The sequence below is a fragment of the Entelurus aequoreus genome, linkage group LG12, assembly GCF_033978785.1.
Source record: "Entelurus aequoreus isolate RoL-2023_Sb linkage group LG12, RoL_Eaeq_v1.1, whole genome shotgun sequence".
NCBI classification, from domain to species: Eukaryota; Metazoa; Chordata; class Actinopteri; order Syngnathiformes; family Syngnathidae; genus Entelurus; species Entelurus aequoreus.
Genome location: NC_084742.1, coordinates 29050577 through 29076406, shown reverse-complemented (window position 1 = coordinate 29076406; position 25830 = coordinate 29050577). Strand labels below are relative to the sequence as shown.

General features: G+C 45.1%; 4 protein-coding genes across 9 annotated transcripts; 1 reads left to right on the top strand and 3 right to left on the bottom strand.

The window, feature by feature from the left end:
• Positions 1–5: 5 nt before the first annotated feature.
• Positions 6–2690, bottom strand: LOC133662782 (signaling lymphocytic activation molecule-like). 4 transcript variants are annotated; one of them, XR_009828159.1, is made up of 8 exons: positions 2559–2690; positions 2144–2425; positions 1783–2064; positions 1612–1719; positions 1497–1540; positions 1362–1433; positions 517–640; positions 30–140 (listed from the first exon to the last, which is right to left on the bottom strand). XR_009828159.1 is itself a non-coding variant. In XM_062066932.1 (7 exons), the coding sequence occupies exons 1-7, from the start codon at positions 2632–2634 to the stop codon at positions 84–86; spliced, it is 921 nt and encodes a 306-aa protein (XP_061922916.1). In that variant the 5' UTR covers positions 2635–2690; the 3' UTR covers positions 6–83. The 4 variants fall into 4 exon arrangements, 3 of the variants coding, with proteins under 3 accessions (XP_061922916.1, XP_061922915.1, XP_061922917.1); XM_062066932.1 differs by lacking the exon at positions 517–640 and having other exon boundaries at positions 6–140; XM_062066931.1 differs by having other exon boundaries at positions 27–640.
• A 276-nt stretch (positions 2691–2966) lies between these two features.
• On the bottom strand, positions 2967–7623 carry LOC133662781 (ATP-sensitive inward rectifier potassium channel 10-like). 2 transcript variants are annotated; one of them, XM_062066930.1, is made up of 7 exons: positions 7510–7623; positions 4228–4567; positions 3940–4151; positions 3743–3874; positions 3497–3674; positions 3333–3421; positions 3013–3220 (listed from the first exon to the last, which is right to left on the bottom strand). In XM_062066930.1, exons 2-7 carry the CDS (start codon positions 4556–4558, stop codon positions 3149–3151), a joined length of 1014 nt encoding a protein of 337 aa, XP_061922914.1. In that variant the 5' UTR covers positions 4559–4567; positions 7510–7623; the 3' UTR covers positions 3013–3148. The 2 variants fall into 2 exon arrangements, with proteins under 2 accessions (XP_061922913.1, XP_061922914.1); XM_062066929.1 differs by having other exon boundaries at positions 2967–3421.
• Positions 7624–11417: 3794 nt separating this feature from the next.
• On the top strand, positions 11418–21490 carry pnp5a (purine nucleoside phosphorylase 5a). Of its 2 annotated transcripts, XM_062065483.1 has the most exons (7): positions 11418–11540; positions 12606–12775; positions 12850–12953; positions 13024–13199; positions 13268–13458; positions 13534–13775; positions 21151–21490. In XM_062065483.1, the coding sequence occupies exons 1-6, from the start codon at positions 11518–11520 to the stop codon at positions 13752–13754; spliced, it is 885 nt and encodes a 294-aa protein (XP_061921467.1). In that variant the 5' UTR covers positions 11418–11517; the 3' UTR covers positions 13755–13775; positions 21151–21490. The 2 variants fall into 2 exon arrangements, with proteins under 2 accessions (XP_061921467.1, XP_061921466.1); XM_062065482.1 differs by lacking the exon at positions 21151–21490 and having other exon boundaries at positions 13534–13886.
• Positions 13797–25574, bottom strand: capn1 (calpain 1). Its single transcript, XM_062065481.1, has 22 exons — positions 25443–25574; positions 24548–24892; positions 24097–24166; positions 23366–23484; positions 23134–23267; positions 22898–23066; positions 22734–22817; positions 20773–20858; positions 20590–20664; positions 18247–18407; positions 18009–18169; positions 17926–17937; positions 17647–17858; positions 17544–17583; positions 17413–17478; positions 15982–16039; positions 15855–15919; positions 15718–15786; positions 15572–15650; positions 15384–15500; positions 15256–15314; positions 13797–14120 (listed from the first exon to the last, which is right to left on the bottom strand). Exons 2-22 carry the CDS (start codon positions 24800–24802, stop codon positions 14094–14096), a joined length of 2118 nt encoding a protein of 705 aa, XP_061921465.1. The 5' UTR covers positions 24803–24892; positions 25443–25574; the 3' UTR covers positions 13797–14093.
• Between the last annotated feature and the right edge of the window lie 256 nt (positions 25575–25830).

Sequence of the window (25830 nt, the reverse complement as noted above, 5' to 3'; positions counted from 1 at the left end):
AATATGTTTAATAGTTTTGTTTTTTTGTTGTTGTTTTTTTGCTGCTGCCGTTCCACTATTCCCCACAAGATGGCGCTTTCACTCTAGGTGTCGTGGTCTTGCTTGGCCATGTGCGCCAGCTGGATCTTGTCATAGAGTGTCTGCATTAAGACAAAGTCATCAAATGGTAAATGGTCTGTATTTTATATAGCACTATACTATACCTGCACGATACCAAAGCGCTTTACCTAATGGGTCACATTCATCCATTCACAGTGGCGGGCTGTGCGTTTCCCACCTAGGCCTTCAGTGATGCCCGACTTCAAAGATTACCTCTCAAAATACCATCATTTATGTCACCACATGACCACATTTACTCACTACTGAGCATCACCACCAACAGTGTACATAACAGGTTATATTATATTTAAAAATCAATAAATCCGCATCAGCAATTAAAACATATCTTATGTGGTAATATCAAAATTAAAGTTGCACAAAACATATTAAACGTGAAAAAATAAAGAAATAAAATACCTGAACTCACAATCTGTAGAACCCATTCGAGCTTCCGGGGTTGGCTGACATGGTCTCACAAGATGTAGTTTCTCTTTAAATATCCTTCTTGAAAATGGCCTCGCAAATATATGTGTTGTCTTGTCTAATCATAAAAGATGCAGACGAGGCGTGTTGGCTGAGTTCTTAAAATTCACTCCACAAGGTGCTCATCACAAACATCCCGCTGCTGGCTAAACGTGGCTACTGCGCATGCGCGTCACTACTGTGGCATGCTGGGTAATGGAGTTCTTGTGATACCTAGCACATAACATCACTATATATCTGCCTTAGGCCATCCAGAAGGCCTTACTGACAACAACTCGTGATCTGATTGGCTATTGCAACTGTCTGTCAACTGTATGTCCCCGTTCACTTAGAGTGAACAGCTTTGTTAATTCTGAAGGCTTTGAGCAGATTTGGTACAGCATGGCAACATAAGCTAGCTGAATTCTGATTGGATAAAAACTCTATAAACTAAAAACAACAGTGCTGGAAGGAGCATAATATGACGTGAAGAGAATATGAATACTTTTAGATATTTAGGGAAAGTAAAAAAAAAAGACTTATCTTTCATTATGATCATGGTTTTCGGTTATGTTTGGCCAGCAGAGAAGGCCTTGCTGGCCCTGACGGCACACCACTGCCCATTCACACACTGATGCTGCCCTGCATGCCACTAACCACGACCCATAAGGAGCAAGGTGGGTAAAGTGTCTTGCCCAAGGACACAACGGCCGTGACTAAGATATTGCTGGCACAGCTGCTCTAACATCTGAGCCACGCCGCCCAAGTCTGACAGAGGACTGCACGCAGGATGGTCTTACCGCCAATGTTCCCGTGTCGTCGTCGCAAACGACCTCGTATGGCAAGCGCTCTCTTGTTGGCCTTGACTTTACCTGCGAGGTCAAAAGTTAATCCAAAATGGCAGTACAGACGGCGAGCGTCGTGCTTGTACTCACATCACAAATGTCAGCATAGATTGTCACCTCCTCGCGTTTTCTGCCTGTAAAGCCGAACAGGAAGTGAGTCATAAGCGTAAAAAACAGCGTGGCAATAAAAGAGTGAGTGTCCCACTTGCTCGTCTGCGGCAGCAGGCAACCACAGTGACGCCGCCCACTATAGCGAGCAGACAAGCTCCAGCCGCCACCACTGCGCCGAGCATAAACACAGAGAATGGCGGCTCTAAAATGATGACATCACTTTGAGTAACAACACAGGGTCAAAAAACTGATTATGATGCCGCACCTGTGTTGGCGATGCGTGAGGACATGTTACCGCACATCACAGTATCCGAGGCGGACCTCTCGCTCACTGCGTTGAAGATGGTACATGTGACCTCCATGGCGGTGTGCTGCGGCGGCATATTGAGGTGTTGACAGGCGCCGCTCCGGCTTCTGTTCCTCACAGTCCACTTGTATGCCACCACCTCCCCAGCGGGGGCGATGCAGTCCAGTAGGACACTGCATGAGTAGTTAACAGCGTTCCAGGTCGTTCTGATGGTCACGACGGGCTCTGTGGTTATGGGCTCTCCAGGGAAAAAAACGCAGAGACGAGGGTGCTTAGCATGGTTGTGACAATGTGACGTGTCTGTAGCGCGTGGCGTTACCGTGAACGTGCAGCTTGACGTGCATCGTCGTTCTCTGACTGTCATTGACGGCCGACACAAAGCTGAAGACGCCCGTGTCGTTTGGCGTGACGGCAGTCAGCGTCAGACTAAAGTTGTGGTGGTTGAGATGAAGCCGGCCTGCAAACTGTCTCGACCCCGCCTGGACTCTCTTGCCTTCATAGTTCCAGTGTGCGCTGGTCACGCTTTGGCCCGCCAAACCGGACGACAATTCCACCGTGTCCCCGACACGTTTGTGGAAGACATGCTGACAACGGGCAACTTCTGTGAAGAGGAACAACAAACAAGCTAGAAACAGGAAGTGTGACAGTGAGGATGAGCTGACATCAGCAAAAGTGCAGATATTTTTTGACATTGTCGCTCAAGAAAACTGTAGAAAATGGCAGAGGGAACGTACCATAAACGTCTGCCAGCACCATCAAGAGGAATGCGGCACTGTGGCACAGGAAGTAGTTAAAAGCACTAGCAGCCATCAGCAGTCGTCTTCATCTAAGTGTCTATTTGGCAGAGTCAGTGGCGGGGTTGCCTGGGAGGGGTCAGAGCCCCGCCAATAAACCAGTGGTGACATAGAAGTGGGCGGAGTCAGTCGATCATAAAAATTTGTGGCAAATAGTTGAAGTGAAGTGAATTATATTTATATAGCGCTTTTCTCATGTTGACGTGCATCGTCATTGACGGCCGACACAATGGTAAAGAATGATGACTATCTTTTATCATATTTACATATCTAACAAATGTGTTTTTTCTCATATTTAGATATCTTTATTGAAGGAGCAACTGCAAAGATGGCGCCACCACATAGTGGGCTTTTTTTTTTATTCCACATAAAAAATTACGAAGTTAGTGACATGTTAGCATCTGTTAAAAGTCACAAAAGTGAACCGTAATACAATCACTTCCTGTCTCCCGGTCAAACGTTGCTGATACGCATGCTCAGCTGGCCGCTGTCTCTGACGTGGCCCCTCCCTTCTACCCAGAAGTGCTCGCCTAACCGCATCTTGTCCTGGCCCGCCCCTTCTTTGCCGCTGCGGTCACAGGTTGGTGTTCCGGTTTTAGACACTGTGTCAAAGAAGGCAAAATCGGCCACGTATCCGCCTGAAGCGGATAGCGAAACAACGGGAGGGAACTCATAGCCCCAGAGGATCTCGTCCGGAAGGTACGACGTGCGCACCTGGCAGGTAGCCGACGTCGGCTCCACTGTGGCACTCAGAATCACCAACAGTTCAAAATCCGCCAGCTCGCCGTCTGTCCAGCCGCCACCTGGTTGACAAGCGGGATGGCTTTAGGGCGCCGTTGCCTTGTGCTAAATGGGTGGTGGTGGTGGTAGCGGCCTACCTCTGGCTGCCCATGTTCGCAGCGGGCTGCTGTCGTCGATGACATGGTAGAAGGTCAGCGGTATGATGAAGAAGGGACTGTCGCTGGATGTGTCCACTTGGAAGGACACATTGCGCTGGTCCAGCCGCACAGTCTCGCCTTCCTCACAGAGCGACGTCTGCAGCAGCTTGCCCGTCACCTGAGAGCCGACATGGCAACCGGTTGAAAAGGTGGCCATGAGTGTGCGGGCACAGGGGCGTCGACTACCTGACATCCTAACAGCAGACTCTTGCGCATGTTGGCCACTCGGATCATGAGACACGGCCGCCCCTCGTGCGTGGACACCACGGCGTGCTGACTGAACTTGACCGTTTCGCCTCGCTTCTTGGGACGGGCCACCTGCGGGAACAGGAAGTTGGGAGGTAAAGACTTCCGGCTGAAAGGGAAATGGCACTCTTGGTCACCTTGGCGAGGAATGTGCCGGTGATGAAGATCTCCATCACCATGGTAACCACCAGCTGGACAATAAGCAGAATGATGGCGGCGGGACACTCCTCCGTGATATATCGGAAGCCGTAGCCGATAGTGGTCTGCGACTCTAGCGAGAAGAGGAACGCTCCTGTCAGTGTCTTGACCTCCATGACGCATGGCGTGTGGTCTTTGGGCGGGGCCGACTCTGCAGGGACAAAAGCTCGCATTGTAATTGTAGCCTGCGCGTGGTATATCGCCCACCCGTCTCCTTCGCCCTTTACCCGTCAGATCTCCGTGCAACATGGCCACCAGGTACCACAGCACGCCAAACAGAAACCAGGTGCCGGCGAAGGTAGCGCAGAACAGGAAGAACTTATAGCGCCACTGCATGTCCACAAAGGTGGTCCACAGGTCGCGCAGATAGAGCGCGCCTCGCCCGCGCACATGTTCGATGTGCACGTTGCTTCGTCCATCTTTGGAGAGGACGCGTCGCCTCCTTCTCAGACTGTCGCTTGCGCTTCCTGCCGCAGAGGTCAGCAGTGGCCGGGTGATATCCGTCTGCGTGTGGGAGTGGTTTACCTTCTGAGGGGAGGGGCCTCCTTTGGACGTCATGGCTGCCCCCTGACAGGAAGTGGAACACAATAGAAAAGTTGCAACATTGAAAGCATGAGGAGCTCTTGTGTGTAACCTTTGACCCAAGCCAGGTTTTCACTTTCATTGGGCGTGTGTGAGTGTTTGGTGGGCGGTGGAGAATTCCCGAGAGGGGATCGCTGTTCAAGTCCCATTCACAGACATCCATTGTTGCAAAGACACTCTTAGCAAACTAGCTAATCAATCCTTTGGTGGTGGGTCATGTGATCTAGTGTCATCTCTGTTAGTGTGTGCCCCCGGCTGGATGGAAGCAAAACACGCAAATTCTCTTGGCACATCTGTTGCCATGGCTGTCACACAAAAGTCCAGCAGGAAGTCTGACAGCTCCACTTCCTGTACAACTGAGTTTTTATTTTGACCTACATTAGCAGTATGCATTATGCTGGTTGCCATAAAAACTACTTTATTTACTAAGGTATAAGTCAATGAAAGTGGCACGACTGGAGATGGAGACAATAAAGAAGCTGGGTTACCATGACAACAAACATTTCATCTTTTCAAATCACAAGTTTTGATGAGCTTGGTGATGGTAATCATGGGGATAATGAGGATTAGGATGATGATGAGAGGATGGGTATGATGATGAGAAGGATGTTAATGATGAGGATGATCATGATGATGAGAGGGGGATGATGAGGATGATTGTGATGATGAAAGGGGTGATAATGATGGGGATGATCATGATGAGACGAGTGATAATGATGAGGATGATCATAAGAGGGGTGATAATGATGAGGATGATCAAAATGATGAGATGGGTGATGAGGATGATCATGATAAGAGGTGATAATGATGAGGAGGGTCGTGATGATGAGAGGGGTGATGATGATGAGACAGGTTATCACCTGTGATCAAATGAGAGGTGTTCTAAATGTAGATGATCATGATGAGAGTGATGATAATGAGGATGATCATGATGATGCAGAGGTGTCATAATGATGAACTTGATCAAGATGATGGGAGGGGTGATAATAATGAGGATGAGACTAATGTTGAGAGGTGATAATGATGAGTTTGATCATGATGGTGAGAGGAGTGATAATGGTGAAGATGATCATAACGATGAGAGGGGTGATAATGATGAACTTGATCATAACAATGAGAGGAGTGATAATGATGAAGATGATCATAACGATGAGAGGAGTGACAATGATGAAGATGATCATAACGATGAGAGGGGTGAAAATGATGAAATTGATCATGATGATGAGAGTGGTGATGATGATCAAAATGAGAGGTGATAATAATGTAGATGATCATGATGATGAGAGGGATGATAATGATGAAACTGATCATGATGATGGGAGAAGTGATAATATTGAGGATGAGCATCATGTTGAGAAAGGTGATAATGATGAGGTTAATCATGATGAGAATGATTATAATTTTGAAAGATGTGATGATAAGAGGGGTGATAGTGATGATGAGACAGGTGACAATGATGATCAAAATGAGAGGTCATAATAATGTAGATGTTCATGATGATGAGAGGGATGATAATGATGAAATTGATCATGATGATGGGAGAAGTGATAATATAGAGGATGAGCATTATGTTGGGAGAGGTGATAATGATGGTTGATCATGATGATGAGAAGGGTGATGAGAATGATTATGATGTTGAGATAGGTGATAATGATGAGGTTGATCATGTTGATGAGAGGGGTGATAATGATGACGATGAACATGGTGATGAGATGGATGATAATGTGGATGATCATGATGATGAGAGGGGTGATAATGACGAGGATGATTATGATGATGAGAGGAGTGATGATAATGATGAGAGGGGTGATAATGATTTGAATGATCATGATGAGAGGAGTGATGATGATGATGAGAGGGGTGATAATGATGAGAATTTTCAGAACGAGAACGTGATAATGATTCTCATAATGAGGGTGGTGCTAATGATGAAGATGATCCTGATAATGAGAGAGATGATAAGGAGGATCATAATGATGAGAGGGGTGATAATGATGTGAATGATCATAATGATGAGAGGAATGATAAAGATGATCATTATGATGAAGAGGGGATATAATGATGAGGTTGGTCATGATGATTAGAGGGGTGATAATGATAAGATGGGTTATAATGATTGATCATGATGAAACGGGTGAACAATGAGGATGATCATGATGATGAGAGGGGTGATAATGATGAGATGGATCATGATAATGAGAGGGTTGATGCTGATGAGGTTGATAATGATGATGATGAGAGGGGTGATAATGATGATGAGGCGGGTGATAATAATTGATCATGATGAGAGGGGTGATAATGAAGTTGATCATGGTAATGAGAGGGGTGGTAATGATGAGGATAATCATGAAGATGAGCAGGATGATAGTGATGACAATAAGGAGGTTGATTATGTTATAAAGATAAGGTTAAGTATAAGATGAGGTGGATGAGTTTTACGGTGATGAAAATGGTGATGATGACAACGCTGAAGAGCATATTGATGAGGATAATTAGGAGGCAGATAAATATTACCATAGTTATGATGATGGGTGATGAGGCTGATTATAGTGATGAAGTACGAAAATATGGATGAGGTTATAGGAGGGTAATGATAATGAAGTTTATGATAATGACGATAGTAATGATCATGATGATGATGACTATACCAATGAGTATATGATTATAAGGATGAAAAGGAGGATGAGTCTTACGATGAGGAGGAGGAGTATTGTGATAACGATGACGCTGATGACAGTGATGAGGATACTGAGGCGGAGGAAAACAATATTAAGTTTATCATAATGACTTTAAGGATGTGGTTAATAATAAAAAGGAGGGGGACAAGAATGATGACACTTATGATCATGATGATAAGGAGGAGAATAATAATAATGATGATTATAATAGTATTGATGACAATTATGATGGTGAAAAGTTTCACTTACCTTTGGGATGAGTGTCAAAGTTGTGTGCACGTGTCACAATGTGGTGGTGTTGCCATGAAGTAAATAGAGCGTGCCCGTTGTGGTACTGGTGGTACCGGTGGTACTGGTCCCAGCAGCTCATTATGTGAACACACCCCCACCATCCCACGTGTCAACATTTCTCTTTGATTAATTCAAGCTCCCCCACCCCTGTATATGGCAACGACACAGAGAACGTCTTTGTGTCTTCATGACAATCGCAAGTCCTAAAGGATGGTAGTTGAATGTGATTATTATGGTATCTGCTGCCCCCTAAAGAGGAAGGTGGTACTACAAGGAAAACATAAATGTACTCCTTTTTTTATTTGGTCTTTATTTAGTCTAGAAGTCTTCTTTGTGCAAATCAAATGTGACTCCCCTCACACCACCTGCAGGTCAGAAGTCGGTCTGGTTGTGCAAGGCGGAGAACGAGCCTGACGGGGCACAATGTCTTGTTAAGGCTAAACACTTTATTTGCTACCGTAAAAAGGTCAAAGGGCCTTGATGCGAACAAACATTTTTCTCATGAGGCTGTTACATCTCTAGGCCCTCTTCCTATTTTCCTCACCTTAACAGTATCATAGTTGTGGCTGTAGGCGCCCTCTGTTGACTTGCAGTGGTATTCCCTGTGTGTATGTGTGTGTGCGTGTGCGTGTGTGTGTGTGTGTGCGCGTGCGTGCGTGTGTGTGTGTGTGTGTTCTTGTATTTCTACCCTTCTTGAGACATCAACAGGGAAAAGTACCTTCCATATGAGGATATGAAGTTAGGACATAGATCATGGTCCCAATACGGAAAACAATTGCATCTAATAGAGAATGTCTCATTTGCACCCCTGGTGGTGAAATCTATCAAAATGAGGGTTGTCCCAAAAAGGAGGGATTTTTTAAATCGACTGTGTGTTGGTTTTAAAAGTGCCCTCTGGTCATATGAAATAACAAGTGTGTGTAAAAATTTGAAGTGCTCTCCCTCTGGCCAACATATGTAATAACAAGTGTGTGTAAGAAATTGAAATGTGCCCCCTTTAATTATAAATGATAAATGGGTTATACTTGTATAGCGCTTTTCTACCTTCAAGGTACTCAAACGTACGCTTTGACAGTATTTCCACATTCACCCATTCACACACACATTCACACACTGATGGCGGGAGCTGCCATGTAAGGCGCTAACCAGCAGCCATCAGGAGCAAGGGTGAAGTGTCTTGCCCAAGGACACAACGGACGTGACTAGGATGGTAGAAGGTGGGGATTGAACCCCAGTAACCAGCAACCCTCCGATTGCTGGCACGGCCACTCTACCAACTTCGCCACGCCGTCCCTAAATTGATTTAAAAAAATAAAAAAATATGTATATAGAGACATACTGTAATAACTTCAAGTTAAAAATGAAGATTAAAAACCAATTACAAAACAAAGTTCAAAAATTTTTTTTTTTACTAAAAGCAGTCTTTCTCACAATATGTTGACATTTTTCTTGTTAAATTGGGAACAATTTCTTATATTCTTTCTGTTTCTGTAATATTGCAATATTTTCTCATAAAATTACTACTTTTTTTAATTAAAATTCTTACTTATGAATGCAAAATGGCAACTTTTGTCATATAAAATTCTGACTTTTATCAAAATATTGCCATTTTTTTTGTTGTTCTTGTAAAATATAAATGTAAAATGCTATCTTAACCCATTAAAGCTAACTTTGCTACATCATACTAATTGCACTCCTTAATGTTAACTTAGCCATGTCATGCTAACGGACGCAGTGGCTCAGCGGGTGAAGCATCCATCCAGAAACTTGAGGGTTCTGTCAGGTTCAAACACTGATGACATCTATTAAACAGACGAGAAGCAAGGAATCATGCAGAGACAGAGTTAAATTTTGCTCAATTGAGGAGACACGTTATTTGGGCTGTATTATAGTTATAAATCCAAACTAGGTTCTAAAAGTCCAGCCCGCGTGCTTCCTCTATTTATTTGGGAGGTCCCTGTTTACATCACTGAAGCTGTCGCTGAGGGAAGGGGGTAATCTCAACAACTCTAGTTAGACACAATATATGATTATACAAAAATGCAAATGTATTGACACTAGTGATATCGCCTTGTCTCTGCTCTGTCAGCGTCACGGCGGTGTTCGGTCTTGGCAGTCAGCAGGCCGTTCCTGGACACAAACACTGATACCAGACTGGCTTGCAATCTTTTGGATTGCCAGCTTTGCACAGACAAAGAAAAATACCACTTTCGCACAATTGACAATAATTATAGCAACAGCCCTTAAGCATACAAGTTGTGTGATAATCGATCCATTGTGGTGAAGAAGGAGCTGAGCCGGAAGGCAAAGCTCTCAATTTACCGGTCGATCTACGTTCCCATCCTCACCGCTATGGTCATGAGCTTTGGGTTATGACCGAAAGGACAAGATCACGGGTACAAGCGGCCGAAACGAGTTTCCTCCGCCGGGTGGCGGGTCTCTCCCTTAGAGATAGTGTGAGAAGCTCTGTCATCTGGGAGGAGCTCCAAGTAAAGCTGCTGCTCCTTCACATCGAGAGGAGCCAGATTAGGTGGTTCGGGCATCTGGTCAGGATGCCCCCCGAACGCCTCCCTAGGGAGGTGTTTGGGGCACGTCCGACCGGTAGGAGGCCACGGGGAAGACCCAGGACACAATGGGAAGACTATGTCTCCTGGCTGGCCTGGGAACGCCTCGGCCTAGCCACTTCCTGCTAACCTGTCCACATCATGCTAATTTAACAACTTAATGCTAACCTAGCCACCTCCTGCTAACCTGTCCACATCATGCTAATTTAACAACTTGATATTAACCTATAGCCATATCATGCTAACCTGTCCACATCATGCTAATTTAATAAATTAATGCTAACCAAGCCATATCATGCTAATATAACCCTTTCATGCTAATCTAGCCATGTCCTGCTAACTTAACCCCTTAATGCTAACCTATCTAACTTGTTCTACCATGGCCACGGCATGCTAATTTAACCCCCTTAATGCTAACCTGGTCACTTCCCGGCAGCGGCACTCGTTATCAATAAATCTATGAAAGACAGTAAACATTTGCACAATCAGCTTGGCTACCTCATGCCCCGGTTGACCTTTTCAGACCAATTGAGGTGAATAAGCGAGAGTGAGACTTGGTGACCTCCTTTGGGCATCTTGAAGGGTCACTGGTCACTATTAGTGTACACACGCTAACAGGCTGCAAGACCCATGTGCACGGTCCCCTCGTGATCTGTAGCGCTTTGGCTGTTTTTTTTTTTGACAGGGAGACAGCCTGTATGTCTTGTGATGTGTCGTCGTGGCGACCAAACATCCGCCTAATCCATTAGCTTCACAGCGAGAGACGTGGCGCTGGTCTCCACGGGACTGATGCCATCACTTACTGTTGGACTTGAACTGTCTCGTGCTCTTCATCTTTCACCTTTGACCTTCAACTTGTAAACACACGCAGAACTAGGGCAGATAGACTGATTGCAGACAGTTTGTAAACAGAAAATACCCCCAATTCATGGCCATCTGTGTGCGTCTCCCTTTAACTACAATGACAACAACATGATGGACATCTTGTCTGGGACATGCCAGTAACCTCATGACATCGCGGTGTTTGTGTGTTTTGCGCGCTTGTGTGGACTTTAGTCTTTTATGACTTGTTGGATTGTACAGTAAATCATGTGGATAAGTACATTATGATGCAACGTGTGTCTGTGTAGCCCAATAAACAATAGTTAAATATCTCCATGGTACATGTGATGATGATCAAGTTAAAGTACTTTAGCGGACGGAAGAAGTAGATCCGCGTGGACGGGCAGGGTGTGTTAAGGTGTGTCCTGTGATCCGATGAAAGTTCATCATTCGGAGGCGGTGAAAGGGGTGGGGAGTGGGGATTTCCAAACATATAATAGACAAGAGCACGAGCGCTAAAGAAAAGACGAGGGCAGAAGCAGCTGTCAGCAGCACCGCGTGGCTTATTTTCGACTGCGTCATGTTTCCACAAGTTACCAACAGGTAAGCCAGACATCACCTCCACGCATGCGCCGCTCTATGCATGGTTATTGTTTTTGCTAAGAGTTTTGTCTAAAGTCCAGTCAGGGTTTATTTTTAAGTGAAATTCACCAACAAGCACACCTCACTTATCTTTGCACTGACGTATGCATTGACTTGATCCCTGACCGTAGAACAACACTTTAAGGTCACCATCCATGGTTAAGGTAAAGGAGCATGTGTGGTCAAAATATAAAAACATTTGTAATTAATCACATGAAATAACTCATTAATTTGGATAGCACTAATATATATTATATATATATATATATATTTTTTTAAATTGTTTAAATTGCATTTGTGTATAATTATTTAGTTTTTTAATGAATTTAGATTTTGCAAGCGAGTAATAGCCAGATTATTGGGGATTAGTCCAAATTCAAAAGTGTGATTAATCTGATATACATAATCTCTTTTAATTAATGGTAAATTAATTTCTGAAAATTATTTATACATTGAATATTTTCATAGCTAAAGCATAAAACCCCTGTTTCCAACCATCTGTATATGTTATTTAACATTATGACAGCACTCTAGACATTAAATATCATCCATACAGTTACCTTTACTCTCATTTCAATCCAATATAGTAGACATGTTAGAAAATAGCTAAAACACAGTGTACTGAATTTAGGAGCCATAGTTTCATTTCATGGACAATACGACTGTAGTATTCAAATTGTTATGCTTTAAAATGCCTAATTTAAGACAAAAATATATTACGTATGCCTAAAAAAATGTTTTACTTAAAAAATTTTAAAAAACCTGCAATAGGGTAAAGTTGCTAACTATATTTAAAATTTAAATATAGTTAGCAACTTTACCCTATTGCAGGTTTTTTTAATTTTATATTTACATTTTAAATATATGACGCAGACTTAAGTGAATGTTTGTCTTTTTGTCCTCCAAGAACGCAAAAAAGCGACAATACTTACAAAAAAAGTAATGTATTAGCTGAGCCGCAGTTAATACAGTATAACGATGTTGAGGGAACACAAAGCAACGTGTGCCCCTCTTCCTGCGCTGCAGCAACACTTATGAGGACTGCAAGGCCACGGCCGATTGGCTGCTGGCTCGGACTGACGTGCGGCCCTTAATCGGCATTGTATGCGGCTCGGGCCTTGGCGGCCTTGCGTCCATGTTGAAAGACCAGGTGGCCATCAACTACAAGGATATCCCAAACTTTCCGCAGAGCACAGGTGAGTGGAGGCACCTCGTTCGCCATATTTAACGGTCGCCTGGCATCTTACGACTTCTCGCCCGTCCCCCGCAGTGCACGGTCACGAAGGCCGCCTGGTTTTCGGGCAGTTGAAGGGTCAGCCGTGCGTCTGCATGCAGGGCCGTTTCCACCTGTACGAGGGTTACACCATCCACAAAGTGTGTGCATTGTGGAGTGCTTTCAGGCTCTTGCGCGCTGACACTAGTAATTATGGTTTGTTGTGTTCAGATCACGCTGCCCATGCGCATCTTTAAGTTGCTGGGCGTCCACACCGTGATGCTGACCAACGCGGCAGGGGGTCTTAATCAGGACTTCAAGGTGGGAGACATCATGATCATGAAAGACCACATAAATATGCCGGGTTTTTCGGGGATCAACCCTCTCACCGGTCCCAACGACGAGAGGTAGGAATATTGCACTGGCGAAGCCTTTCTTTGCCCTTTTCTGGCTAAACTTGGCGTGCGGTCCTCAGGTTCGGCATGCGCTTCCCATGCATGTCCGACGCGTACGACCGCGAGCTTCAGCAGCTGGCGGCGGACGTGGGCCAGGAACTGGGCTTTGGAGACTTCCTCAAGGACGGTGTCTACTGCGTGTTGGGCGGTCCATCCTTCGAAACCATCGCAGAGTGCTGGATGATGCACAAGCTGGGCGCCGACGCTGTGGGTGAGTGACAACGAGCTGGCTGGTTAGCAAGTTGGGGCTACTGGTTGACCCCGCTCCTTTCCGTCCCCTCGCCAGGCATGAGCACGGTGCACGAGGTGATAGTGGCTCGCCACTGCGGCATGCGGGTTTTTGCCCTGTCGCTGATCACCAACCAGGCGGTGATGGACTACGACAGTGAGGAGAAGGCCAACCACGAGGAGGTTCTCCAGACGGGCAGGCAAAGGGCAAAGCAGCTGGAGCAGCTCATCTCCTCCATGGTGACCAGAATGGACAACAACAACAACATCAAAGCCTGAACCGCCATATTTGCTCATTCCGTAGGTCAAAGTTCGACTTCATCCAATCACATTGTTGATTTCTTGACTTTATTGAAGTGTGATATCATTGTTTTTCTATGTTTGGCTTTTTCATAAAAGTTTTATTTATTAGTCCACGCTCATGTTCTTTTTCATAAGGTCGACATTAAAAAATTGACAAACCATAAAGAATGTTTGACACACATGTCAATCGAAGCAGTGTCCACTGCAGCCGTGTTGATCGGAGGCGTGTCTTGAGTGCACCTTGTGGTGAGAATGGCACATCGCATGGTGCCGTGAGGTCATCGGGAAGGCACTGCAGATTCCGCCCACTTAAGTCTAGGCGAACATGGTGAGCGAGATCCACTGGGGGAAGTAGGGAGGAGGAAACAAGTTAGCAAAAAGAAGTGAGCGTCACTGGCGTCCAAGTGGAAATGCCCCGGTCCCCCAAACACAGAAGGGCCCCTGGGCTTTTGTAAAGCTTAAAGATTTATTTTTGCCATTTCAATGTAATATATATATATATATTTTAAATATGTCATAACTGTTCATATAAAATAAATATATCACTGAAAGTTCAGTAATAATGTAAATAAAGAATGTCAGACTAACTACACACCCTATCAAAAATACAAAATGGTCGTTCCACCTAGATAGCAGCAAACCTAACTGTACTCAACACAGACGTCAGAGCGTCATCAAAGCTCAATTTTAAGCATTCACACAGCACAAACATTTTTGAACCAAGATGATATGATAAAAGAAATGTAAATTTACAATATATCTGTGGGAACAAAGGATACATTTATGTACAAGTTGCACTTTTGCATTTCATTGCACATAAGTGTGGTGCGTTCAAAGACCCTCAATTAAAGTTAGAAACAGAGGTGTCACAAGTGGGGGTGGGCCCTTTCGGAGTCTTGTGTATGGGGCCCAGAATTTGGTACTACACTCCTGGTGTGCGGGCTTATCATATGTCACAAGATAGGGGTGGGCCCTTTCGGAGTCTTGTGTATGGGGCCCAGAATTTGGTACTACACTCCTGGTGTGCGGGCTTATGTGTCACAAGTTAGGGGTGGGCCCTTTCGGAGTCTTGTGTATGGGGCCCAGAATTTGGTACTACACTCCTGGTGTGCGGGCTTATCATATGTCACAAGATAGGGGTGGGCCCTTTCGGAGTCTTGTGTATGGGGCCCAGAATTTGGTACTACACTCCTGGTGTGCGGGCTTATGTGTCACAAGTTAGGGGTGGGCCCTTTCGGAGTCTTGTGTATGGGGCCCAGAATTTGGTACTACACTCCTGGTGTGCGGGCTTATCATATGTCACAAGATAGGGGTGGGCCCTTTCGGAGTCTTGTGTATGGGGCCCAGAATTTGGTACTACACTCCTGGTGTGCGGGCTTATGTGTCACAAGTTAGGGGTGGGCCCTTTCGGAGTCTTGTGTATGGGGCCCAGAATTTGGTACTACACTCCTGGTGTGCGGGCTTAGGCAGGACTCACCTGAGAGAAGTCCAGCGATATGACTCCGTCTGTATCCGTATCCATGACCTTGAACGTTTCTATAGAAACAAGGAGCACTGATCAGGATGTGCGCGGGGGACGCGGGGCCAGAGTCAGTCAACACTCACTAAACATGGTCTCCAAGCGGACCAGGCAGGTGACAAAGTTGTCGAAGTCTACACTCATGTCAGCCTCGGTGTATCGAAGGATGATGAGCTGGAAGAGGTGATTGGTCAGCTTGAAACCTGGAGAAAGAAGGCAAAGGTCAGAAGATGGCCTTGAGTCAGACTTGACGTACAGAGGCGACACGGTGCACCTGCAGATTCCAGCGCCATTCTCATCTCGTAGGAGCTCATGGTTCCCGACTTGTCCAGGTCAAAGTTCCTGAATATGGTCTGGTCAGGAGCAGGAGAGTGCATGATGTGATTAAAGGTCAGAGTGTGTGTACATGTCAGATCTCACCAGGTATCGTTTAACCTTCTCCCAAAGCACGTGGAACTCCACCAGGCCCAGTTTTCCACTGCCGTCAGTCTGACAAGAAGTTGAGGAAATATAGAGGCGCGCGTGTCTACCCGGAGCCAACGTGACAGAAAGGATACGTCCATGAGGTTGATCATGCTGCGGCACGCCTCTTTGGTGAAGCCGTCCGTCTTCAGGTCTTTATCTGTTGCCATGGGAAACAGGTTCACCTCCGCAAAGCAGCTGTGTCAAAGTTAGGTTACTTACGTTTGCTGATGATGCGGTTGAGGATTGTCTGCAGCTCCTTGATGCTGATCTCCATGTCCTGGCAGGATAGACAGCATTCATTTTGGTCACGTCGAAGGTCAGACAAGAAGTGAAAAACGTAGGTCTTGATCTACTAAGATTCAAATACTACTCGCTAAACAGGATGTGCAAACTATAAAATTGTGTGTACTATTAGTGGCCGTGTTGCGTGTGATCTACTAAAACTACGTGTACAATTGATAACTGGTGCAGACAGCCCTATTTAAATGAGGTTTTTGCATGTAGTACGCTGCTTTTACCATGGAGACGCTAATTTACTGCACATTCATGTTATCATGCTACTATCTGTGGGTTTTTGCTATGTTTTCAGACGTACCATTTTAGAAGCAGTCCTGCAGTGCATCTACAATTGATCTCACTTTGTTAGGCAAGGCAAGGCAAGGCAACTTTATTTGTATAGCGCTTTTCATACACAAGGCAGACTGAAAGTGCTTCACAGACAACAAAGTGAAATGAAAGAAAATAAAAGCAAAATTAAAATGCAGACAATAAAAATAAAAACAGTGCGGACGTTAAAAGTTAAAAGATTAAAATATTTAGCTGAAAGCTAAGGTGAACATAAAAGTCTTCAGTCTAGTTGTAAAAGTAGTCAGAGTTTGGGAGAGTCTGACATCTTCAGGAAGTTTATTCCAGCTATTTGTTGCATAGTGACTGAATGATGCTTTCCCTTGATTTGAGTTTACTCTGGTAACCGCTAACAGATTGGTCTCAGAAGAAGTTAGCGCAATGAAGGTGCACCCTGGGAGATGCTCGCAGTAACTGCAAGCGCCCGTTGGAATGTTCCAGGCGCAAGAAAAGGCATATCGCAAAACGTTTATATATATATATCTATTTGAAAAACAAATGTCATTAAAAAACGGCAGTAGACACCAAACTCATCAATTTAATGTGTTTTAATCAGCTCCTTGAGTCATCTAACAGCTATAAAATAAAAAAATAACATTGCTGAATAGACAATACTCTATCTCTAATATTTTTTATTTCCGACAGTCCATATATGTTTACAAGCATACGTGGAGTGGAGCTGCAGCATGATCGCCTCCTTTCTCACAACTATTTCTGCGCAACTGCCAGTTTGCACGTCCTTTCTAGGCTTACTAAATATAGACACAAAACAGCTGCCGGAGTACAGTTTTAGTCTTGATTAATCACAATGCATGTGTTAAATAGTTATATTTGCATCTCCTCCTCCCAGTATTGTGGGCGTTCTGATAATCAGCATATATTCTGCATATTTATGAAGACAGACGTGCTAAATGGATTGCGCTCAGTCTTCTCAGTCCTCTGTGCACAAGTTTAGCAGATTCGCTTTGCATGCGCTATCTATCAAGTTTGCAGGTGTTTTAGTACATGCAAACCTAAGTCACTTACCGAGCCGGCTAGCTGTCTGAAGAGGCTCTTAAAACCTGAGTCGATCTGACTCTCATCCAGAAAGTTCTAGAAGAAACAGCACAGTCAGGAATGCCGGCGAGGTAGAAGGATCCTGGATATTCTACGCTCACCTCGCTCGGAAGCTCTGCCACGACTTCATCATCCAGCTCCCTGAACCACAAACGCTTCATGTTAACTTTCTGTCTGATGGCAATAAGAACTTCTACTACTCACTCTGAGTCGGCGGGCTTCTCTGAGAAGACCCGCAGGACGAAGTCGCCCTCCTTGTGAGGCTCGAACGTGGACGGCACAATGATATACTCTCCAGCCGGCAGGCGCAGGCGAGAGCTGACCTCCCTCAAGTTGATGAAGAGCTCGGAGCGAGCGCTGGAGGCATGGGTCAGAAAGAAATTCTGCTTCAAGTGGACACGCGACTGTCCTTTCATCTGCAAGAGAAGTCCCTTAACGTTTTGTTCTGTGGAATGCAAACGGAATGACTTGGGAAGCTCATACCTCATTAGGAACCTGCAAAGAAAGGACAGGATGAGATGGTGAAACAGGAAGTCTGGATGGAACCTTTGTGGGCGGTGACTGACCTCATAGACAGCAAAGCCGATGGTCTCCATATCTTTGCCCTCGCGTCGCTTCTTCCTGCGGTCCTTCTGCATGAGGGCCACCAGAAAGCTGCATTCTGCGTGGCCCGGCGCATCGGGATTCTGCAGCAACAACTTGAACTGTGGATTCAGCCAAAAAGTAGCTGGAGGCCAGAGGTCCAAAGTTAAAGAGTAGTCAGCAGAGCTTTTATTTGAGCTGACCCCATCAACCCGCCCGTACCCGGAAAATTCCGGCAGCCTCCAGCCGTGCTGCCCCGCCTCCACTCGCCCTGGTACAACGACGAGCTCCATTTCTTCAGCTGGCTGTGCTGAAGGGCGTCCGCTGTCAGGTTGCAAATTTCCAGACGGGAGAACTCGTGCAGGAAGTCACTGAAGGACATCCTGTGGCGGGAGGCGAAGGTGAGATGACAAAGGTCGGACACTTCACGGAAGCTATGGCTACGTTCACACTGTAGGGTGTGATGTCCAATTTCAGATTTTTTGTTCAACCCAAACTTTTTATATATTTAAACCCTCATAAAACGTTTCCATTTACAAACCACAGACCGTATAAAACATGCTTTGTTGTATGAACATTTCAACCACTCATTGCATGCCTGGCACTCCCTGCAGGGCAGCCACTTTGTGCCAGCAGAACATCCATTGTGGGCAGGCTGATCAATCTTTGCCAATGGGCCTGTGCTTCTGTTAGCTACTGTGCCCCTTTGTGTGCTTTTAAGTGTTTTAAGCCTTTTTACGATGTTTTTCTAGTTTAGATGTGAGTCCAAAGATAGCAAAGGACAAGTGGTTTGAAACATTCAGGAAGTATCCACAGGGTTGTCAAGCCTGCTTCCCCCTCCCCCCCCCTTCCTGCCGCTGCACATTAAAGATTAACCAACAAGAAATTGTAGCGACCTTGCTGTTAAATTTAAGGAGTATTGTGATTTCAAACTGTGAGTGTACCACAGAGCTAGTGACAGTGTTTGTGTGTGTGTACATGTGTGTGTATGTGTGTGTGTCAGCAGGGCAGTTGAGCTTAGAGGTCCCAAACCTTTTGACTCGGGGGCTATATTGGGTTGCAAGACTTTGGCTGGGGGCTCGGCTATCTATTTGTGTACGTATGTATGTGTGTATATATATATATATCCATTCATCCATTTTCTACCGCTTGTCCCTCTCTGGGTCACGGGGGTGCTGGAGCCTATCCCAGCTGCACCTGGGCAGAAGGCAGGGTACACCCTGGACAAGTTGCCACCTCATCGCAGGGCTAACACACTGGGGCCAATTAAGTGTTGCCAATCAACCTATCCCCAGGTGCATGTCTTTGGAGGTGGGAGGAAGCCGGAGTACCCGGAGAGAACCCACGCAGTCACAAGAAAAACATGCAAACTTCACACAGAAAGACCGCAAGCCTGAGGGTCGAACCCAGGACCTACTTTTTTTGTCTTGTTCCCACAATTCCCCCCCCCCGTCTTCTTTTTTTTTCATGTATTTTTTCCCTCTTTTTATCCCCTCCCGCTTCCCTAAATCTGTACAGCAGATACGGGCATCTACATCAACAATATGATTTGCCTGAGTGGCTGGACAGGACAGATTAAAAAACTATATATATATTTAAAAAATATATATGCAGTGTATATTTTTTTTTACAACTTGGGACGTCCCACAGGCTGTAGTTTGGGGACCCCTGGTTTATCTTATTGTTGTTGTTGTTTCGGCGTTGTTATCAAAGTGTTCCTATTAAGCAAAACCAACTTTTCTTAACTGTTAGCGCCTGTTTTTGTGTATTTGGGATCACCACCTTTACATGTTTGTAGACTACAAGAAGGTATTTTAAATGTATAATAAAAATTATAATATTACCCCTTGGACCATCTCCAACCTTGTTATGCATGTTTAATATACAGTACTGTATAGTACTATTTCACTCAAAGTGTAATATAGACTTTTGTCAACGCCGGAGCCCAATACTCATGTTCACATTGTTTCTTATGGAGAAATGTTCTATTCATAAACTCTGTTCAAGAACCATTTAAGTTCATAAATCGAGGTTCCACTTTTATATCTGATATGAACTGACTCAGAAACTGGTTTGTAAGGAAGTAAACATGGCAACAATTCGTGTTGGTGTCAGTCCTGGCACATGTAGGTAATTTTAAGGGGTTTGTGCAACGGCAGTCAAATTAATTACCTTAAATAGAAAATTAAAGAAGAAAGAGGGCAATAATTTTAGCTTTGGTAGTTTGTTAGGCTGCAGTGCACCTTTTGGGTGACGAGGAAAAGCGGTGGTACATTAACGTAAGTCTTCCTATATTTCAATCACTTCTAAAACATATTTTTCGCCACTGACTGTTTTTGTCTCATTTGCCCAGCATTTATTTTTGCTCCTGTCTCTTTTGGCGAAGAAAAGCGACTGCAGCCGCATCAAAAATCACATTTATATACACATACGAAAGAGGCCTGGTCGGATTTGTAAATATTGTACTAGTGCTGTTAACAAAAATCCAATACAGGTCATATAAGGACAAATAAAATGTGAATTGACCTGCAGTGTGAACATAGTCTAATGCACTAGTTGACTCACCAGAATTCGCCGTCCTCGCTTCGGTTTTGTAGCCGAGACCGGACTCCGCGGTCAACACTGTCCCATTCTCTGGAACTACAAGGAAAGATGGAAACTGCATTCGCCTACAAACATGGTGAGAACATTCCACTACCCGGAATGTCTTCTTACATAATAATAGTGTGTGAGTGTGAGAAGTCTCACTTGTCACTCCAAGCGCCTGTCCACTCCACCTCCCCCCACGGGTTCCTGATGCGTACCACTTTGGTCAGGTTTCCTCTGAAGACCACCTGAAGTAAAAGAGAACATGATGGAAGGCCAGGAACGAAATCGGCTTAAAAACAGGGACAGTGGCTTGAAGGGGGAGTGTTTTGAATAATTTTTTTTTCTTTGTGTAAAAACTATTTTAACACTATTTCACTCAAACTTATTTAGATGCATGTTTGGGAATATTAAGAGTAAATGATCAATAATGTTTTTCATCCATCCATCCATCCATTTTCTACCGCTTGTGCCTCTGTTACGTTCCACGTAGTGGTGGTTTTGTTTGTTTGTTTTGTGATTCTTCTATTGTTTGTACAGGTCACACTCAATCACTGCCTCTGCTGCCAATCAACCGGTTCCTGTTCGCAGCTGCTCCTCATGTTACCTGTTGATCAGTCAGCCAATCCCGGTCCACCATTCATCCTATGTGCTGCTTAAAACCACCTGCTCACCACTGGATGAGGTGGATTCTTTTTCTGACATGCTGTGTGGAGCTTTGAGAGACGCTACTTTGTTTTGTAAGCATTTTTGTTAAGCTCTTTGCTAAACTTGTGCCACCTGTTTTTTTGTCTTCCTTTTTGTTTTACCTTTCAACTTTTGTAAGTATCTGCAGCTTAGTCTTGGGAAAGGTTAGACAAAGGCCTCTATACACTACACACGTAGGATTTGTTTGTGTATAGAGACACCAGGCTTAGTGGTGGCTGTCACCCTTATATGTTTTGGACCCCCTCTTTGGCTAGAGTAGGTAGGTTTTTGGTTTATGCTAATTAAATAGCTTTAGTAAGCTTACCATTCTTTTTCAGAGGTGTCTTTTGGTATGTTTTGTTCATTTATTTGACAGCACCTGTTTTCCCAAGCTAGGCTAGTGTGTCTTGTTGTAACCCCCCCATGGTTACTTTTCAATAACACTAGTTTTTGTTTTTAATTCTTGGCTTCTGTGTCTTTAATTTACAACTCATTTAGTTTATACACTTTTATGTTGCGTTCCCCTACGATCCCTAGACTCTGAGCCATCTGGGAACGTAACAGCCTCTCAGGGTCTTGGGGGGACTGGGGCCTATCCCAGCTGCACTTGGGCAGAAAGCAGGGTACACCCTGGACAAGTAGCCACCTCATGGCAGGGCCAACACACATAGACAAAACATTCACAAACTAGGCCCAATTTAATGTTGCCAAATTATTTTTTTGTGCAAAATAAGAAAATTAACAAAGAAAAACTGAGATATGTACAACTAGTTTTTTCTGGGATCCATGGGGGCCAAACACACTTTTTTCTGTTTTTCAAGATTGTGCACGCTAACCTGATAAGGTGATTAGTTCTGTTATTAAATGTTATACAAAGCACCCTGTCATTTATTAATTAACACTTTATAACACATCTTTGCTTCACAGCTCCCAATGACCAGTCCATACCCATTTAAGCAGTTCTCTTCTTGCTCCGATATAATGTACCGGTACTGCTAACCACACCAGTAATATTACTAGAGCAGTGTTTGGAAAAGTTTATGATCTCATTCACCAGTTTAACAGCAACCATTTAAAACATTTTTTTAATCAAAAATGTCTCTACTCTCCCTTATCTCATATGTGACCGCTGATTGGTCAGCTGTTGCGTACTGTCAATCATTGTCACGTTGGCATGAAGGCAGCGCCAGAGAACTAATCAATGAGCTTGTGGGCAGTCTAAAGGGACAAGCTTTTGTCTAAGTAGAGGTTTTTCGCCTGGCACAAGTGTTTGACTTGTCTCCATTCAACAGTGTTACATATTTTTTTAGCATTAAAATGTGCAGGGGACAAAAACTTAAATTTGAAAAAGTGCAGGGGACATGTCTTCCCTGTTCCCCCCTAAAGTGGAAGGCGGCCGTCACCCTCGCGAGGACCCTCTCCTTTACAGTGCTCACCTCGTCCACGGCCGTCACAGAGTAGGCGTGTCCCTTGACCAGCTTCTTGAAGGTGACCGCCTCCATGTCTCTGGAGCTGGTGATCTACCGCACAACATTGAAGATGGCTGCAAATTAGCCACGAAAGCGGACAAGTCTAATGCAAGCACACATCAATGACTCACGTCGATGGAGCAGCCCAACAACGAGCCTCGCTCGATGGCGCGGCCCATGATGCTGAATAAGTCAGAGGGTGCCTTGTCCAGGTCAAACATCTCCGTCACGCCGCCCGTGAAGTCCTCGAAACCTTCTGACGTGCTGCCGCCGGACAAGGCCTCATAGCAGCCGTTCAACCTGACATGGGAAGGGAGAGTCGACACATAACTTCTTTAACGAGCTTGGGACTCGTCGCTTGTCTTACTTGGCGTAGGCCTTCTCCAGCAACGCGCTCCAAAACTCGCCGCCCTCCGCTGAGTGGACGAAGAGCAGCTTGCCGTCCTTCACGGGCAGACGGTCGTCAATCACCACCTCCACCCACTCACCGAACTGCCAGAACTGTTTGACACGGAGTGAACGTCCTCATTCATTTGTGTCTGAGACACCTTTCTCACCTTTGCCCCCCACATCTCCCGCTGGTCTTCTCATGTAATCACCTCAAAGTGGAAGATTCCAGCATATCCCTGCTCAAAGCTCTGTCCGTGCGGGACCACTCGGTGCAGGACGGTGTCGTTTAGGGTCAGCGAGGCGATAGCCGCCAGCAGCCAGCAGTCCCCTGTGTATGCACACACACACAAATACACACACGCATACACACGATGACCTAACCAGGTATAATCGCGTGACGACCAATAGACTTAGACACTTAGACTTCCTTTTATTGTCATTCAAATTTAAACTTTACAGTACAGATAAGAACACAATTTCTATGCATTAGCTCGTTGTAGTGCAGAATTAAAGTGCAGATATAGATAAATAGATTACTGTACAGATAAATATATTGCACTTTTGCATATGCATCCACGTTTATGGATGTATGTTATATTCTCTTTATATTCCAGAGAGTTCATCCGTTTTTGGGGGGAATTGAGGGGATTATTATGATGCGTTCAGGAGTCTTATGGCCTGAGGAAAGAAGCAGTTACAGAACTTGGAGGTTCTGCTACAATAGCGCCCACTGCAGGCATTACAACCATTTTGTTTGTAAATAATCTAGCTCAATTATTTTGCACTGTAAGTGAGGTTGGTGTGGTTGGGGCGCAGCAAGAAGACGTGAATTATAGATGGCGCTGCCTCACAAAAGAGCGGTCCCAATGAGCTGCTTCAATATTGACAATCATACTGGATCATTTTTGGGAAAAATGTCCACAGACCATTCTGGACTCACCTAGAGCTCCCTGGCAGATGTCAGTTCGGGTCGCCCCGTCCACGATGAAAGAGGGTCGCTTGCAGAACTCCTGTGTACGTACACACACACTTGCATCATCAAAATAAGATGGTAGAATTGTTTCACCTTTTTGCATGCTAAGGCTAAGGATTTTTCTGCTGAGCTTGAACTGCTGCTAAAAAAATAATCTATGTTGCAGCACACGTGCACACGCTTGACTTCACCAAGCAACACTTGACGCTCATGTGACGTGTTCATGCACTTATCTATTCATTACGTGCATATGTACAGCCGTGTCACACTAACATGCTAAGACATGCCCGGTCAAAGTGCAATGAAACGTGCATGACCTGTGCAACTGTCAAATGTGTCTCCCTCTTACGGACAGCATGCACACATGTCACGCCTCTTGCAGGCATGGAGATTCTGACTACTCGGCCAACATTCTCACCGTGGGCCTCATCCAGCGTACGCCGTGTGTCTTGGACGACCTTGGGCCGAGTTCGTTGAAGCCCAAAGAAGAAGCGGCGCAAGGGAACAGGTTGTCCTCAAAGAGCGTCCTACTCTGGAGACAGCGTGCTCTCAGGCTCTCGTAGTCCTGACCCAGAAACTTGACGGCGTTGTGGTTTTGGCCCAGACCTTCCTGGCGGTCCCACTGATTGCGCAGCCGGACCGCCACACCCGTGGCGCATATGGGCTCCACCATGGTGAGTGTGTCAGGTTCTGATGTGGATCATGAACGGGTCAGTACCCGCGCCTCAGGATCTTGGGCAATACAGTAGTCAGACCGCTGACCCTAAAGGTAAACAAGAAGAAAAACAAAGGGCAGAGGAGCCCTCTTAAAAAGTGCAAGGAAGGTTACGGGAGCTGAACACCAGTAGGCCACAAGCATTTATTGTTTCACTTCCTGTCGCAGAGCTGCTGTCAATCACACACTAACTTGACAAGTATTCAACCCTTCCTACCCATGGCGCAATCAAGACCACGCCTCCTGCATGACTATGCAAACAAGACAGACACGTACAAGCGCGCGCGCACACGCACGTACACACACACACTGGAACACATCACACTGAGAGTCAATTCCTACTTATCAGTCATAATAGGATAATTATGTTTGACAACACGCACACATTTGCAAGGAGATAAAAGGTCACAGGTCACAGTGGGCGTGGCCCTGCGTCCAGCTGTTAACACGCCAGAGCAGCTGCGCGCTGACGGTACGTCGTGCACGTCAAGAACGTGTCCCACCAATGGACAAAGCGAAACTGTGTTCATAAAGAAAAATGTGTCGCGTCTACTTCTTCCATAAAAGTTCTTAACGAGGTGAAAAGTGTGAATATTACCTTTCTGTGGTCGTCTTTCTGGCTGGGACGCAGCAGAGATCAGGAAAGAAGAAACGCCCTTTTGCTTCTACCGTGCACGTTTGAAACAAAGGTGTGCGCATGCGCAGTAATTGCTGGCACGACAGGGAGGGGATGTTTTTGTAAAGTTTTGTTACTTTCTAAGCACTTCACAATTCAAGCACACAGCAGGAAGTGAGCGTTCTAATGGTATCTTAACGAAACATAATGTGTACATGCTGCAACATTGTAACATTGATATGTAATATTAATAAAATAATAACGTAGGTAAGTATCGTTACAACGTAGTACGACACATTTGTAACACGTCATTAAAAACACTCAAAAGAACATGGACGTAGTAAAATGGATAAAATATTTGTGCATCTTG